General features: G+C 39.4%; 1 protein-coding gene across 1 annotated transcript in view; it reads right to left on the bottom strand.

Moving 5' to 3' along the window:
• CAMK4 (calcium/calmodulin dependent protein kinase IV) overlaps nucleotides 1–16682 on the bottom strand; it is a 189727-nt gene that overhangs the window by 100537 nt on the left and 72508 nt on the right. The window contains exon 2 of the mRNA XM_061623869.1: nucleotides 9443–9521. Within this exon, the coding sequence (XP_061479853.1) occupies nucleotides 9443–9521 (79 nt within the window). The remainder of the gene's footprint in view (nucleotides 1–9442; nucleotides 9522–16682) is intronic.

Genomic DNA, 16682 nt, shown 5'->3' with positions numbered 1-16682 from the left:
CCTTTTGGTACACATCAGTGCCCGCAAGCTACTTCTCTATGAGACAGTAGTGACTCTCTAGTGCCAATATGTTACAGAGGATTCTCTTTTTACAACACTAGAAAGTTAATTTTAGACACGTGCTCAAAGATAGAATTTTATATCACTCGTTTAGACATTTGGGAGAGATGTATAGTTTTCTCTGTGCTCTCAAAAGACCCAGCAAGCTAGTTGAAACAAGAGAGTAGGGAATAAATGCCTAAAGGGTAAACAAGACGGAAGAAAGGAATATCTTATTGCTTTTTAAGCTTCAGTAGCTTTTCAGACTGGCTCTCCCATTAAGATGAATATTCTATGTTTTAGTAGAACTCATCACGCAATGTTATAAAATAAAACATTAATTACACAGTCCTTCAGTACATTCTGCCCACCCAGCAGGGGTTTTTGTTTCCAGTTAATACAATGTGCAGAAATTCCATTTGAGAGTTTCCATCCTTAATTTTCCAGAGGAAACTACACATGTTCATACAATGGAGTATTTATTATTGGTACTTATTATTGTCATACTTAGAGATTTTAAAGTCTTACTGTTTGTTCAAAAAAGTTATATGAAATTAATAACCCATGGTTGCAATGAATGTAATCTACCAAGCATCTGCTGCTGCGTAAGTGCTGTTTATTTCCATACTGAATGAATGCAGCACATTTAGATAAACATGCAGCATAAATACTAGGTGAAATGCACCCTTTATCGTTACAATTTACAGGCCATCAACTCAATTCAAGGGGGAATGTTCTCCTTACTGCTCCTTACTGTTATAAAATGTAGTCAAAGTAGCAAGACTACTGACTGATTAGCAAAAAATTCTTTACATGAATGGAGTTTACCTAAGGCTGGTTTAAACATAAGGCTCCTGATTTCCAACTTGGTGTGCACAATGCAGACATCAAGTTCCTGTGAGTTGGCCTTTCACTTCCATGGAATGGGCAGCCCAACATGTATACCAAAGTGGAGAAATACTTGCAGAAGTTTCTCTGCAAGCAGATCAGACCTTCTGTGCCTACATGGAAGTTACTAAATTGGGCAAGTATATTTTTGCAGTTCTTATCTTTCTGAAGGCACTTAATATTCTTCCTATTATCAAATATATAAATATGGCAATACCTTTTCTTCGAACAACTTCTTTAGAGTTGCACAGAGCTCTTCAGTGGGCAACTCCTGAAACAACATTTTTTTTAAAGATCACCAAAATGCTATAATAGCTCTATGCCCCTTTTTGTCGTTGCCCGATAGATGCAATGGAGCTCATTGTACAAGCAACAGTGTGTTCTTAAACAAGTCTAGTTAGGTCTTACTAAAAAATTATCTAACCACTCTCTAGACTTTGTTACAAATACATTTGTGAATAATTATTTGTAAAATATGCTCATTATCTATGGTTACATTTAAAATGTTTCGCTACCGCAGCTTTATGAGCCTTTTCATACCATGGCAACAACTCAGGTAAATGTTTATGAGAACACCCCTTGGTATCTTACATTACAGTGCTTCTGTTTCTCAAAGCTGAAGGCCATATTTATTTAATAGTTATCATTTATTATATACCTCATAAATGAGAAAGTATGCCGTCACCATTAATAGTCCCAAATGTTTATGATAAACCCTTGCAGGAAGGGGAATCTAATAACTGGAATAACCTGAGAGCATGCCACATTTTCTGGAAAAGTGACACCCATTCTTGCTGCCTACCAACTTACTACCAAGCCCTGCTCTGGTGCCCATAGAAACAAGACTTGACTGTACATTACTTGGCTTAGTTCCAACAGTCTGGTCAACAGCTGGCACAGTGAAATATTGCTGACTATTCCTTGTTCTAACCTTGAGCTTCAGGATTCCAGGTACGTTTGACACCCTGCAGAGTGAAAGCAGCTTGTGTATGGGGCGAGGGAACAATTTGGAGCAGAGATGTGGGCATGAAAATTGTTAGGGAACCTAGCTACTGTTCTCCTCTAAATCCCCCTCCAAAAGATGCTGTTCTTTAGAAAAAAAGTGTGTGAGAGAGATTATGCTAGAGCTTTGTTACATGCAATTCTGCATGATGTGTAATTAGCCCACACACACACATTCAAAAGAGAGGGTTTGGTAATAAAACACCTGCTTTGTGTGCAGAAGGTCCCAGCTTCAGTCCCCATCATCACCAGTGAAAAAGCCAGTCTGCTTAAATTAAAATTCTGCCTGTTGAATAGCAACTAATTGGAAAATTGGAATCAGGGCACTACTGGTTTTACTTATCAGAAAAATAACCAGGTGGGTCTACAAGCTACACCAACTATGTTTTTTCTTTCCCAAAAAGTATTTACATTCCCATGGTTAAAATAATGTTAGACATTCCCCCCCTTGTCCCTCTGTACACTTCCTCAATCTGTTCTAGAGCAAAACTGAAGAGGGTGTGGGGCATGTGCAGAGGAGGAGAGAGGGGAAAGTCCTGTTGCAATAGCAGCAATTTCTGTGCTGATCAGCTGAGTTGGTTGAGTACCACCCATTGACAATGAATGGTATTAATTTCAAAGCATGTTCCTAGTTCAGCTCTGCTCTGTGTGGCCAGATCTTCCGTCATACCCATTTTTCTCCTCCTTCTTTCCCCTTTTTCTCCTCCCACCCTTCCTGTAGCGGCTGCATTCTTAAGCCCATTTTCTCTGAAATAAATCCCATTCAATCAAATGTGATTTACTTCCAACCAAGTTAGCACAGGGTCTTGCCCATGGCAATTGACATTGTGGGAATTGTTATGCTATATAGCCATATATGATATAGTGTATCAAATACGGTATGGAATCACTGCTTTAATTCTGCTTACAGTGGGCAGTGGAAGAGAAATGCCTCAGCAGTGCAGAAAGGTCCTACAGAGCAATCCCAAATACAGGAAGCCAGCAGAATTTATGCCAGTTTAAGTTAAACTTTCTGTCAAGAACCAGTCCCCAAAACCTGGGAACAAACTCTTGGGTGTTTCAGCAGTTGCCAGATGGCCAGGATCTGAAATTGACCCTGTAAAGTAGTACACTGCTACCACTCCTTGCGTTCAACCAGCCTGGACCAGGAGATTTGCAGATCACACATCCCTAAGATTCCAAGAAGCAAGTGCAAAAAATCACTCTTCACTTCTGAACCTTAACCTCACAAAACATACAGTAGCAGTTAACCAAGAAGTTAGAAACTGGATTTAGTACCAAGGCTTTATCCAAAGAAACACCAAGTAAAACTGAGTTGATTTATTTAAAATAAATAAAAATAGCAACATAAAAAGAGAACCAAGAAACCATTAAGAATTATAGTTAACAAATACAAAACAGAAATACAAAACAGAGAATTTGGGAATTACAAACCAGGATAAAACAATAAAGCTAATTTCACTAGCTCTGGGTACATACCAAAAGAGCATTTTACCCCACAGAAACAAAGCACACAACACACAGAGATGATGCATAGGTGTGAAGCACAGAACCAAACATGGGGCTAGCTTTATACTAAAAAAAACATAGCAACTAGGGTGAATCTTATTAGCCAATCAGAAGGTTTCAAAGCTGGATCTTCCAATACTTTGGTGGACATATGTTCCTACAGCTGAACCAACCTTCCCATTTAACAGGCCTCAGCTCTGACATTGGAACACAGTAGAACTAGAAAATGCAGATGTTTCCATCATGAGATCATTTCCAATTTACTAAGAAATAACCTCTCCAAAAACCAACTTTTACCTAGGGGCCTGAATAGGGAAATCATTTTCTTGACATCAGTTACTCCCATTCCAAACTTTGTTCCAGAGCAGGGCTACTGCCAGCTGAGTCAGTCTGATTCTAGCAGAGGGAAAACAAGCCTTTAAAACAGAGTTTGACTTACACCACCCTTTTTGCCGGCATAAATTCTGCCAGATTTCCAGATCATATGACTGAGCTGAAAGAAGTTTGGAACAGGTGTAAGTCTCCCCTTCCCCCATCCTGCCCCCACCACACCCCTTTTTTGGACTTATGCTGGCATAGGTTCTGCCAGCATAAGTTCCACTGGTTGAGCTCTGGTTGAACCAGCATAGTCCCAGTTCAGCTAGGTTGAGGGAGTTATGCTGGTGCAGCCCTGGCTGAGCACCAGTTCAGCCAGGACAACCCAATATCTACCTATTCCAAACTCTCTCATCCTGATGGATCTTGGGTTTGGATTGCACTATAAGTGTAGAAACAACCCAAGAAAAATCCTCCCTGCAATCCTTGAAGCAGTTTTACACTTTTTAAAAGTTTCATTGCTTAATGAACGTTATTATAAAGTAATGCAGAAACATTATTGTAATTATAATGTTATACAATTACAAACAGCAGGCAGAGAGCAAGACTGATGACTGAGCTAATGTTCAGTTTGCTGGCATGCACATGGAAGCAGCCAAGCATCATACATTGGCATAATATTTGATCCAAGGGGAAGAGCAAAGAAGGCAGAATTTTCAAGTTGGGATGAAAACTGAAGTGATAGTGGGATGGTTCTTCTTGAGGGCTCAGATTTGTGAAAGCACACAATCCTATTCCTGTCTACTCATTTCTGAGTAGGACTTATTTTTCCCTGTTGAGTTCAGTGGGCCTTACTTTCAAGTGAATGGATATAGGATTGCAGCTTCAGGCAATTTTACTTTATCTCTAAAGCCTGGGGATATCCCTCAATCTTTACAGATGTTAGGTAAAACTGCCTCACACACCTCACAGGTAAGTAGATAGCTTTATTTTTGAGGGAAACAAGTACACTTGGTGCCATCACTGGATAATTTAGCTGCTTGGATATAACCTAAAATTGTCTCAAGTCCCAAAATAAGAGTTGCTGTAAACACTGGACCAAGATAAGGATTAAAATATATTTTTTTCTTCTCTTTTTCTATGGGAAAATTAGTGCCATGTTTTTCTTAAGCATCACCACTGGGCTCTTTCCTATAAAGTGACTACTTTAGAATGTTCTCATGTCAATCATGGGATCAGTTTTAATTTATAAATGGCTGAGGTATCAACAGTTTATCCAAACGGGATTCTCCATTGCAGCACATTTTTCATTCCAGTTTCCACAGTGAGAGGAAGTCAGGGTCAAGCAACAAGGTGCTGTGAGCCCTCTTTTTATATTACACCTGTTTTCATCATTAGGTAACCAAACACCTTTTATCTATTCCCTTAATCTTCCTAGAGTGTCCCTCTGAGCAACTTCATCTTCCTTCTTTAGCTTATTGAAGAATATAAACAAAACATGTAGATTAAATAATACTGCAGGGCAAAGCTGAACAGCTCTGTTTAAGTTCTTCAGTTCTCAAATATAAATATCCTATCATGTACTCCCTTTTACTCAGGTTTCAGAAGGCTCACGTAAGTAAGCAGATTTTGCAATTTGTGTAAACCTTGATCCTCAATGGAATGCCACATGATCCACTGGGAAAAAAATGGTAACATAAATATTTTGTCTGCAGGGTGGTGTGTGCCAAAGTCTGCATTAATTCAATCAATTTCTTTGGTATACTTTGAAATAAAGTTTCTTCCATAACATTCTACTAAGTCTTTTTAAACTGAACTTTCAAAATGGAAGAAGCTATTATAAATTTCTTTAACCCATGTGTATTGTTGCTGGTGGTTGGATATTATGAATAACCATGCCTGTCATTCAATAAATCATCCATCTGAAAGACCCATACTCACCTCTTTCCTAAACTGATGGGCCTTAATCTGGACTTTTTCCATATTGAAAACTTTCTATATCCTCAATGAAAACCTTGCCATTTTTACCATATCAACTAATTCTGTCAGTTGTTAAGATGAGGAGGCTAGAACTACACTTATTAAGTTTAGACAGATAGTTACATAACATCTGCCTGGCTTTTGATAGCTGCATTGTATTGTGCTTATGCTTTGAACAGTGTTGTCAAGATCTTTTACTTGAAAACAAAGAGTTAAATATGGCCTGAAAATGAGGATCAGCTCTCAAAATGCCATGGTCTCCTTCTGGGAGGAAGGGCGGGATATACATTTAATAAATAAATAATAAAATAAATAACAGGCATATATTTGCAGTTTTAGATACTAAATTTGTTGATTGCACCTCTAGTAACTTTAGTAAAAATTCTGAGAATACAATAATATAATATTAAAGCAACACTCTTTATGACCAATTTATTCCCAGCACATTTTTAAATCTGATGTGGAAGGTAAGTCCAGACTCAATGGAAGAGGATGAATGAATAGTGATTGACCTCTCCTAGTGAAATATGAACAGAAAAGAGAAGTCCTCTTTTTGGGGGGAATAGGCTGCCTACAGAGATACAGTGTGTTGGACTGGGACCTGCTCTTCTGCGTACAGAAAGGCTCTTTCCATTTGTGGAAGTGACTCGGATACAGTGGAATCTCCCACTGGAGGAAAGGTGGGGGAAGTGATCCTTATTGTCTATCCCACTGCACCTCCAGTGCAACCTCTTATGCTATTCCAGAGGATCCTCCAATTCTCTAGAGCAGTATTCCAGGGGGCATAGGAGGTTGCAGAAGGAATAGAAAATCAGTAAAATTTGCCTTCTCCCCTCTCCTGACAGGTGCATCCGTTAAACAGAGTTCTGCTCTGTGCAACTCTGGATACAATCAATTGTAGGGTGGGTAGGTACATTCTTCCTATGTCTCAGACTACAACAATTATGTAATATGTCTTATATCCATTGCTACAAATTTTATTCCTTTCTACTAAAACGTTTTCCCTCACCCATGCACTGAAAGCTGAAAAGGTGCCCTGGCTGGATCTTGAAAAGGAAATGCATATGGCTTGATCTCTCCTCCCCGCCTATTGCACTTGATTTGTTATTCTCTTATACCCAAATACTTCACATTCTCTTGCTTCCCCACTATTCTGTTTAATACTTTGAAATTACCTCACTTATCTGAATTTTGTATCAAAGCTAAATATAAAATAAATATGAGACATTTTCAGGTTCTTCCATAATCACTAACTCTAGATAAATCTTCTGACTGCACTTTTTCGTATTTTTAATCCTAATTCTATTTCTATAATACCATAAAATGTACAGCACCCAGAACATGCCACAATGTGAACTTCTCAAAGTACTGTGTACTAGCAAAGTTGAAGTTGCTTTTTAAGATTTTTAAAAGATTTTTTTTTTAAAAAGTTTTTAAATGTGTTTTGTTTTAATATGTTTTTAAAGATGTTTTGTTTTAATATATTTTAAAGTCTGTTTTTATGATGTTTTAGAGTGTTTTTGTTCGCCGCCCTGGGCTCCTATTGGGAGGAAGGGTGGGATATAAATAAGTAAGTAAGTAGTGCCTGCATTCAACCTACCTGTACTAGAAGCAGAGCTTGGAGAAGTTATTTTTTTTGAACTACAACTCCCATCAGCCCAATCCAGTGGCCATCCTGGCTGGGGCTGATGGGAGTTGTAGTTTAGAAAAGTAAATTTTCCAAGCTCTTACTGTAGAAGTTAACAATTCATTATATACATATAAGCAGTTTTTCTCTGGTTTTAAACCAGGGGTGGCTAACCTTTTTTAGCCTGAGTGCTGTACTGAGGGTTGGCCATGGCTAAAGTTGGGCATGGGTGAAGTGGTCAACATATTACTCCCCCGTGGGCAAACATGCTCACCACACATGCAGCACATATAAACACATACAGACCACATGTACACACATACAAACCATACATACTCAGCACACATATACAGAGCACATGTACGCAGCATGTACATTCAGGTTGGCAGACCAGAAAAAGAGACAGACAAGCAGGCAGGCAGGCAGGCAGACACACATACATACATACATACTCAGCAGAGAAGTGGGTTTCTCCCCATCACAACACTAGGCTAGGAGGAGAGGTCCCTTCCTGTTCCCTGAGCCTCTCTAAGACCCTCTAATAAATGTGCTATGCCAGAGTGAGAAAAGGTGCCTAATTTTGAAAGAGGGTGGGCAGCTACTAAAAATGGCTTCATGGGTTGTGTCCAGCCCAACAGCCATCAGTTTTTCATAAGGATGGGATCCATTGGACAGTGCTGGTTCAAAAGCATCCTGTCTACCTAACAGGCCAGTATCAGCTCAAGTTCCTTCTTTGCCTACTATCTGCTGCTTTTACTGAACCTTTTTTCCCTCCCCAAAATGTTGATATTAATATTGACATTTTGAAAGAAATATTGATAAAAGTATTGTTCTTAATATTGATATTTTAGAGGTGATTTTTAAACTGTTTTCAAAAATAGCTGTAGAAAATCGCTGCAGAAAAATCCTATCGCAATGATAGAGAATAAGCGAATTAATGGAAAATTAAGTACCAAATCTGAATTGGGTGGAATTCTAGCATATCCCTAGTCTTCCACTCCTGTTTTAAATTATGATGGGTTTAAATCTAAAGTCAGAATAACCAAATGCTACTCAGATGGGAAAAAATAGAATAAACCAAATAATTGACAATGTGCTGTCCTTTGACAGTACTCAACATCTGGTGGTTCAGGTAGATGAGCTTAAGTGGAGTACAGTTAGCACTGTCAGCACATTCCTCTTAGAAATGGTGAAAAACTGTTCAAAAGAACAGTCACAACATACTTATTTCTCATTATGAATCACATATTGTAGCTATGACACATTTGTACTATGTACAAGTTTTTTACATTTTTTACAAGTACCCATTAAAGATGCTGGGATATAATTCTAGATGTGGGAACTAATAAATGCATATCATATTTTATGGAGCTGTTTGTTTTAAAACATATTTCAACTTGGGAGAATTTCATTTCATCCAAGAAACTTTGCAGTGTTTTCTTGCTTTGTTGGAAGAAGTGTCTGAGGATATTCTTCTTCCTACTGACACCTGTGGTAGTACTGGTGGTGAAAGGCTCAGTTTTGACCTTGCTGGGAAACATTGGATGGTATCCAATTTTGTCCGTCTGCTGATGGAAGGCACTTTGATCAAGTGCAGGCTTCTGTTCATGGAAAAGGATGGAAGAAGCAATATTTACTGATTCTTCCTTCTCTAGATAGATTTCGTAATGCTTCAGATGTTTGGATTCATTTGTTTTAAAAGTCAGAACTAGAGATCATGTACAACTGGAGCATGACATATGGATTAGTTTGCAGTACCTCTTATTTTTTATGTCCATGGCTTCCTTCAGCTTTATTTTCATCAGGAACTCATCCATTAGATGCTTTCTAACTATGCATTCCTCTCTAACCATTTTACAATATACTGCTAGAATAGAAAAAATGAGTAAATGCATAGCAGATCATTGGGAATAGATTAATTCTAAAGGCTGATGATGTACACACCATTAATTTAAATCAAATGAAGCTGGAGTGTCTACACTGGTCAGACTGTGTACTTAAGAAATGGATACATTTGCAATGCACCCTCTGAAGTAGAACTATGTAGCAAAAATCCAGGAATAAGGAAAAAATGAAACTTACAGTTTTCTTCAAGATTTTGACAGCAAACGGCTTTTGTGTTCCTTTCTGCCTGCATCTGTAGACAATAGATGTTGCACCTCTAAATAAAAGAGAATATAAATTCATGCTCAGTTATGTAGAATATATATTATATTACATAACATATGGTTTTCTCTCACAACTGGTTTGCTTTAACATTCCTTGAAATTAAAATAATACAAATTATGATTTTTCACTGTGGTATTTTTATTTTCCATTTTGATTCAAATACTTGCTTAAGATATATTTTGTCTATATTCCTCAGTAATGTAACACCTACACCAAGTAATTGTGCCCATTATCACAACCCCATTCTCCAGAGATACTTAACTATGGAATCATCAACAGTAAAAAGACTCCAGTGGTAGTGACATTGTAACACTCCTGCAGAACAGAAAACTGTTTCATTAGTAGATCTTTCTGTTCTGCGGGAGAGTTGTTATTTCACTGTTGGAATGACTTTGACACATTGGAAAATCTAATATTCAGCAGTCAGCCTTGATAGTTTTTAGCTCTTTAGTATTCAACTTTTCATACATGCCCCAATTCTTTAAAAAAAGAAACAAAGCAGAATTGGGTGATATGCTGTCTTATATGGAATATTTATACTGCAGTATTAGAGTGTTATTTGGTAGAGCTCTTTGAACATTCATTTTAAAAATGGATGTACAGGTGGGCCCTGCTTATACGGCAGGTTCCATTCCGGACTGCCGCCGAAAAGCGGAAACTGATGAAAAGCGGAACCTATAGACAATAATGGTACACGTCGCACGAAAATGACGTGAAAATGGCGCACAATGAGAAAAAACACCGTAAAAGTGGAACAAGTGCCTTAAAGAGGGAACTTTCCGCATTTGCACAACGCCGCATTAGCGGAACGCCGTAAAGCGGGGCCCACCTGTACCCACCATTTCCCTGGTGCAGAATCTGTTGATTTGGAAAATATTTTAGCAAGGCTTCAAGTTGCCATTTGTGTGTGCACACAAACAACTTCTTATTTACATGTTCAGATATTTTGGAAAAGTGTGGAAAATTTGTGAATTTGTCTTCATCCTAAGCATGTGCTTACTGAATAAATAACATTCATTTCTAATTGATACATTTGAGGTGACTAAAGAGAAGGAAGAACAGAACAGAAATTAAGGTCAAGTAGACCTGACACAGCAGCATGCTCAGGACATTTTAGAGAAATTTGTGGCTCAAGGCAGATTTGGAAGACACACAAAAAGGAGCTTTGAGTAAAAGTCCTTTCAATAAAGGTGAAGGAGTCAATAATACTGGGGCCACTCAACAAATTGTCAGAAATGGCAACTGAGAAAATTCTTGTTATAATCGCTGTACTTTCTTCCATTCCCATTCACAACACTTAACCCTGCCTTCCTCCAGGCACTGGTTGACAGACAAAATTCTTATCTCAAACAGCTCTATGGGACGTATGTGTCTCTCTGTTCACCCTTTTCAGCTTCTATGAGAAAGGTGTGCAGGAAGTGAAGTGAAGTAGTGGCAGCTTAAAAAAGGCAATGTCTTTGGATCTGGGAACTAAGTTAGGTCTACATTAGGGATGGGATCCATTGGCTGCTGCCACTTCAAAAGCATTCCGTTGACCCAACAGGCAGTATCGATTTGTGTTTGTTCTTTGTCTCCCACTAGCTGCTTTTACCAGTCCAATTTTTCCCTCCCCAAAAATATTGATATTAATATTTTTTCTTTCAAAATATCATTTTTTCTTTCAAAATATTGATATTTTGTAAGGAAACGTTGATAAATGAAAGAAAATATCAAAATTTCTGAAGAAAATATTGATTTTGAAAGAAAATATTGATAAAGGAAAGTGGCTTTGCCGTGGCCACCTCCTCCCCTGTGACTGAGGCTGGTCAGTTTTCAGGTTAGCAGAGACTGGCTGTTTTCCTTTTGAAAAGAAATGGAGAAAAGCAGCTTTCAGTGTTCCCCCCCCACACACACACTTCCTCCTCAGCAAGCCCTGGGTGAGACTTGGCTGGCTTCCTTCTGCTTGGAGCTTGAATTATTTAAGTGGAGAAGGGTGGCAGAGAGGAGAGAGAGAGACCTGTACTGCTGTGCTGTGCTGTGAGTAAAGTCAATAAAATAGCAATATATTAAAGGGAGTATTCAAGGGAGGAAATCCGGTATTGGGGGAAAGCCGGGGGAAGTTTGGAGCAAACAGGATCAATCTGCAAAGATGGAGAATATGTGGACTACTGAAAAATCCGTGCTCAATGTGTATTCAGCAGAATTCTCACCCATCCCTAGTCTACATGAATTGTTTGCAAAATGGTACATGGTCACTTGATCAGTAATAATGGTATGTATGCATAATGTTGAATCAAATGCCACCTCAACTGTCAATCTTGTCCCTGCCTCCATCCTTTAGGCAGACTGTCCATATTGGGCAGTATTTAACTAATACATCCCATCAGTGTAAGGATTACTGTTAATGTAGTCGGGCTTTCCCCTGCTCTCCTCTCCCTGTGCATGCCCACACTCTCCCCAAATCTGCTCCAGAGGGCTGGGGAAACCCCTAGAACAGGATGCTTACCAAGTACTATGTTGGATGCAACCCATTTTTATTATTAAAAGCACCTCATGATGCATTTCTCTTTATTCATCATCTTATTAATTTTTAAAACCCCTTTTTAAAGTGCAGAGCTGCTCCAACATTCTGGAAAATGTAATGAAGGAGTTTCCAGACACTCACTATTCTACAATGTCACATCTATCTTTGCTCTGTGTTGCACAAACCAGCTGCAGCAGATTCCGAAAAAAACAAAACATTTTGCTTAGTAAATCTACAAACTTACTATGTATCTTTAAAAAGAATCAGATCAATCCTGTACTGCATTTCACATACAATATCAGCACCACCACAGACACCACCACAGATCGAATTGTGCCTACATTTTATCTGGATAAATTCTCTAAATGGATCTTAAATAGATCTGTGTGTATATATTTAAAAAATCCAATTTCTGTTTTATATAATCAAAGAGCTGTTACCCAAATCAAAATAAAATGATGCAAACGGATGAAATGTTCAAGGCTTTGTACAAAATGATCCCCTTATGCAGTCAATGGACAAATTACCACATCAGATACTATAAAAACTAACTTTTTCTACATGTATAAGATATAAAGTATGTAATATGGGACAATACAAAACTGATACTCCACAATGAATAATAATAAAAATTTTGAATAGATAACCATTCAGATAATGCTGTAGTCTCAATGACCTTTTGTGTGTGTGCAACTCCCCATCTCATGCCATTTATTTATGCACATGTAATTACCCAGAAATAATTTATTGGGGAGACAGCAAGCCCCGCCATCACCAAAGGATATTGGGGGGGGGAGAGAATTTGACTTTGGCCACACTAGTTTCTAGTTGTTTCAGAATTTGATTCTGTTCCTTTCCCCCTTTAATTGTTGTAAATTCCCCTTCCCCTACTCCCTCCCAGGGCAATTTATTTTATTATTTATTATTAGATTCATATCTTGCCTTTCCTCCACAGTGGCATACATGGTTCTTCCCCTCCTGTTAGACCGCATCTGCCCTCACAGAGCTACAATTGCTAGAATTCCCAGGGCAGATGAATTGATTGTTAAACCACTGGGGGAGGGGGATAGGAGTTTCCTAACAACTCTCAGCACCCTTAACAATTTCCAGGATTCTTTGGGGGAAGCCATGACTGCTTAAAGTGGTATAATAGTGCCTTAAATGTATGGTGCAGATTAAGCCATAGTGTCTCCCCATTTCAAATACAGAACCTGATCAGACTGGCAGCTGAATCTTATTTGAACATTGCAGAAGGGCTAGTTTAGGGGTTGCATGGCAGCCTACATTGCACACACAACTTTCCTTATTCCATGCCCCTCAGCATCTGCTGCCAGAGGTTACTGGTAGAGCTGGCACTGTGGTGGAAAGTCTTATTTCAGAAAGAATTTGGTGCTGGGGAGGAAGAGGCTAACATTTTCCACATGCCCTTTTGCTTAACTGAATCACATGCCTTCATACCATTTGCCCTAAAATACAATTTTGTTAGAATTTTTCTGCTTTGATTTTGACAAGAAAGGAAATCAATATCCTTTTAGATTTTGGATTCCTGTCTTTTACCTCGCAGACTGCTTTTGTTTGTTTGTTTTACTATTAGGTCTGACAGGTGAACCTATAATCATCATTGGTTTATTTGTGTACCACTTTTCCAGCATAAGCAATGCCCAAATGAGCTCACCATAATTAAAAGTCTATTCTATTCTGGATAGACTTGAAAACAATGGGGGGGGGAAGCTCTGGCTAAGAAGTAGAGCATCCAAAATTGTTGAGGAAAATACTCTCTCCCCACTCCCCCATATGTCACCTTGCAATTCAAACAATATCATCTCTAAAATATGTCACAAAATATAAGATAAACACAGCGTGGTTTTTTTATTTCTGAAAATCACATAATTCCCCAAACCAGCTATTTTACCATTAGCCCAATGATAGCAAATGTATTGCCATGATCTAAAGAGCATTTCTGGCTTGCTATAGCCCAGTGGAATGTTTGCTTATTCTGCCTTGAATAGCTTCCCACCCTATCCTCAGCTTCTATGCCATATTTTGAACTGCTTTTGAAAGCAGTTTGTTTGCCACACAGCATGGATGGTGCTGATACAACAATAAGAACTACAGTCCTATGGGGTCACAGAATTAGTTTTATGGTTCTCTGGATCCTTGTTTATATCTTAGCAGTAATTAGTGCCTTTCAACAAACAAAAAGAAATGATGACCTATGAAGCTATAGGTTCTGATCCAATCACTTCCTTCCACATATTACTTTAAGATCAGCAGATAATGCTGTCTTGATTTATTGGCCAGGTTCACACAACATGCTAAGCCAAACTTTGACTCTGTCCAGTTCAGAGTGAGAACCACCAGTCGGAGACGAGGGTGCAATCAATTCTTGTTTTATTAAAGTAATGGATACATCAAAGGCTGTACGCCTCACAGAAACCCCTATGCTAACTCACTACAATCCCTAACTGCACTCTAGACATGCTCTGCAACTCGTGAGGAAAGTTGACTCAGCACCCACTTCTGGGCGTGGTAGCCTCAAATAGGAGAGGTCTTGGGGCGTAACCTCTCACTCCGTCGCACACACACCCTCTTCTGCCCTGTCCGCTTCTCCTGACGTCATGAGTGCAGTGAGGAAGGGCGAGCCTCCGAGGGCTCATCAGAAAGCACATGTTCCTGATCGGCAGGCGGGAGAGCGGAAGGCGGGGAAGCGTTTCTAAGATACTGCTTAGTGAAGGAGGAGTGTCTGCTCTCTCAGGAGCATCCCCCAACAGTCCCGTAGTAGTGCTGGGGGGCTGAGCGCTGTCCCATTGAGGGGCAGGACCAGCCATGGGAACTTGTGGGGCGGGTGACTCGCTCTCTTCCCCAAGGTCGGGGTTAGACTCAACAACAGCTGGATCGTCCATGCTTCCTAACAGCTGAGGCTTCTGAAACTCATGCCTTCCCCCTCCTTCCTCGGGAAGGAGGCTGGGTCCGTCACCCCTGGGCTCAACAGACTTAGCGAGACCATACAAACATGCAGACTCCTACAGAGGAGCTCACAGCCACTTTTGGTTTCAGCAAGTCATCTGAATCAGGATTCATCATTAAGCTCTCTCCTTACAAACTGCAAGCTGTAGCCAGAACCTAAAGTTTGACTTAGTGCATCATATGAACCAGCTCACTGGCTGTATTTGGTCAATTATATTTCAGTTCATTAAACCAAGATATGCTGAGTCTTTTGTTCAGGAATTTTGTGGCATGTCTTGATAAAATAAGTTTAAAGTTAGTTTAAGATCCTGCCTGATTACAAAGGTGGCAACCATATTTTCCCAGTTCTGATGAAATGGGAAACTGTGGTTAACTAGAGACTTTCTGGCTTACTGAGGCACACTACAAAGGCAGGAGCAAAGGAGCTGCATGAATAGACACAAGGCTTGTGTATCTTAACTTATTAAATTGAGATACGATCATACAAACTTTGCTATTGTCTATGCAGCAAGTGTGGGAAATACAAGATATGCCTATACAATAAGGCTTTGCAAACAATGTTGCAAAAGCTTGGAAAGCTGCTTCTTTTTGATCCACAGGGAATTAATTTTTCTTCTTCTACCTGTTCGACACATTCTTGCATACTATTCTAACAGACATCTCAAGTGGTATGCTTCTTATGATCATTTTATAATCCCTGAATGATTCAGCACCATCAGTAACTATTTCTGCTATGGGCAATTATATTTCCAAGGAACCTGAGCAGATTGGTAGCTATACTGAGATGACACCTCAAAATTAACAACTGCAGACTGATCAGCTGCCAAGAACTGGTCATTTCATTGTTTGTGAAGCCAGGGGAGAATCCATGGGAAGTTTAAAAGAAGTATCATTAGATTTGTAAAACTATATACCAGTGTTCTTCAACCTTGGGTCCCCAGGTATTGATGGATTACAACTCCCATCATCCCTGACCATTGACCATGTGCTATCTGGGGACGATGGGAGTTGTAGTCCAACAACATCTGGGGACCCAAGGTTGAAGAACAGTGCTATATACATTGTAATTTTGGTGGTGCAATTCGTTGCGGTTGCTGGGATATGCAGTGCTTACATGATGAACAATACTTTCCTTGTGAGAAAGCTAATTACCATCTCAAAGGATACAGTATATCAGATTAGTCTGGCATGATCAACCAGTGGTAAATTATTAATTTTAATTATATTAGATGATAATACTACCACATACGAATCCAAATCAAAGCATTCCCGACAGATGGCTGTCCAGCTGCCTCTTGAATGCCTCCAGTGTTGGACAGCCCAATACCTCTCTAGGGAATTGGTTCCATTGTCGTATCGCTCTAACAGTTAGGAGGTTTTTCCTGATGTTCAGTCGAAATCTGGCTTCCTGCAACTTGACCCCATTATTCCGTGTCCTGCACTCTGGGACGATCGAGAAGAGATCCCGGCCCTCCTCTATATAACAACCTTTCAAGTACTTGAAGAGTGCTATCATATCTCCCCTCATTCTTCTCTTCTCAAGGCTAAACATGCCCAGTTCTTTCACTCTCTCCTCATAGGGCTGTGTTTCCAGTCCCTGATCATCCTTGTTGCCCTCCTCTGAAACTGTACCACTTTGTCTGCATCCTTCTTGAAGTGCGGACACCAGAACTGGACTCAATA

The sequence above is a fragment of the Rhineura floridana genome, chromosome 1, assembly GCF_030035675.1.
Source record: "Rhineura floridana isolate rRhiFlo1 chromosome 1, rRhiFlo1.hap2, whole genome shotgun sequence".
NCBI classification, from domain to species: domain Eukaryota; kingdom Metazoa; phylum Chordata; class Lepidosauria; order Squamata; family Rhineuridae; genus Rhineura; species Rhineura floridana.
The sequence above is the reverse complement of the archived record's forward strand: the minus strand, read 5'-3'. Positions and strand labels throughout refer to the sequence as shown.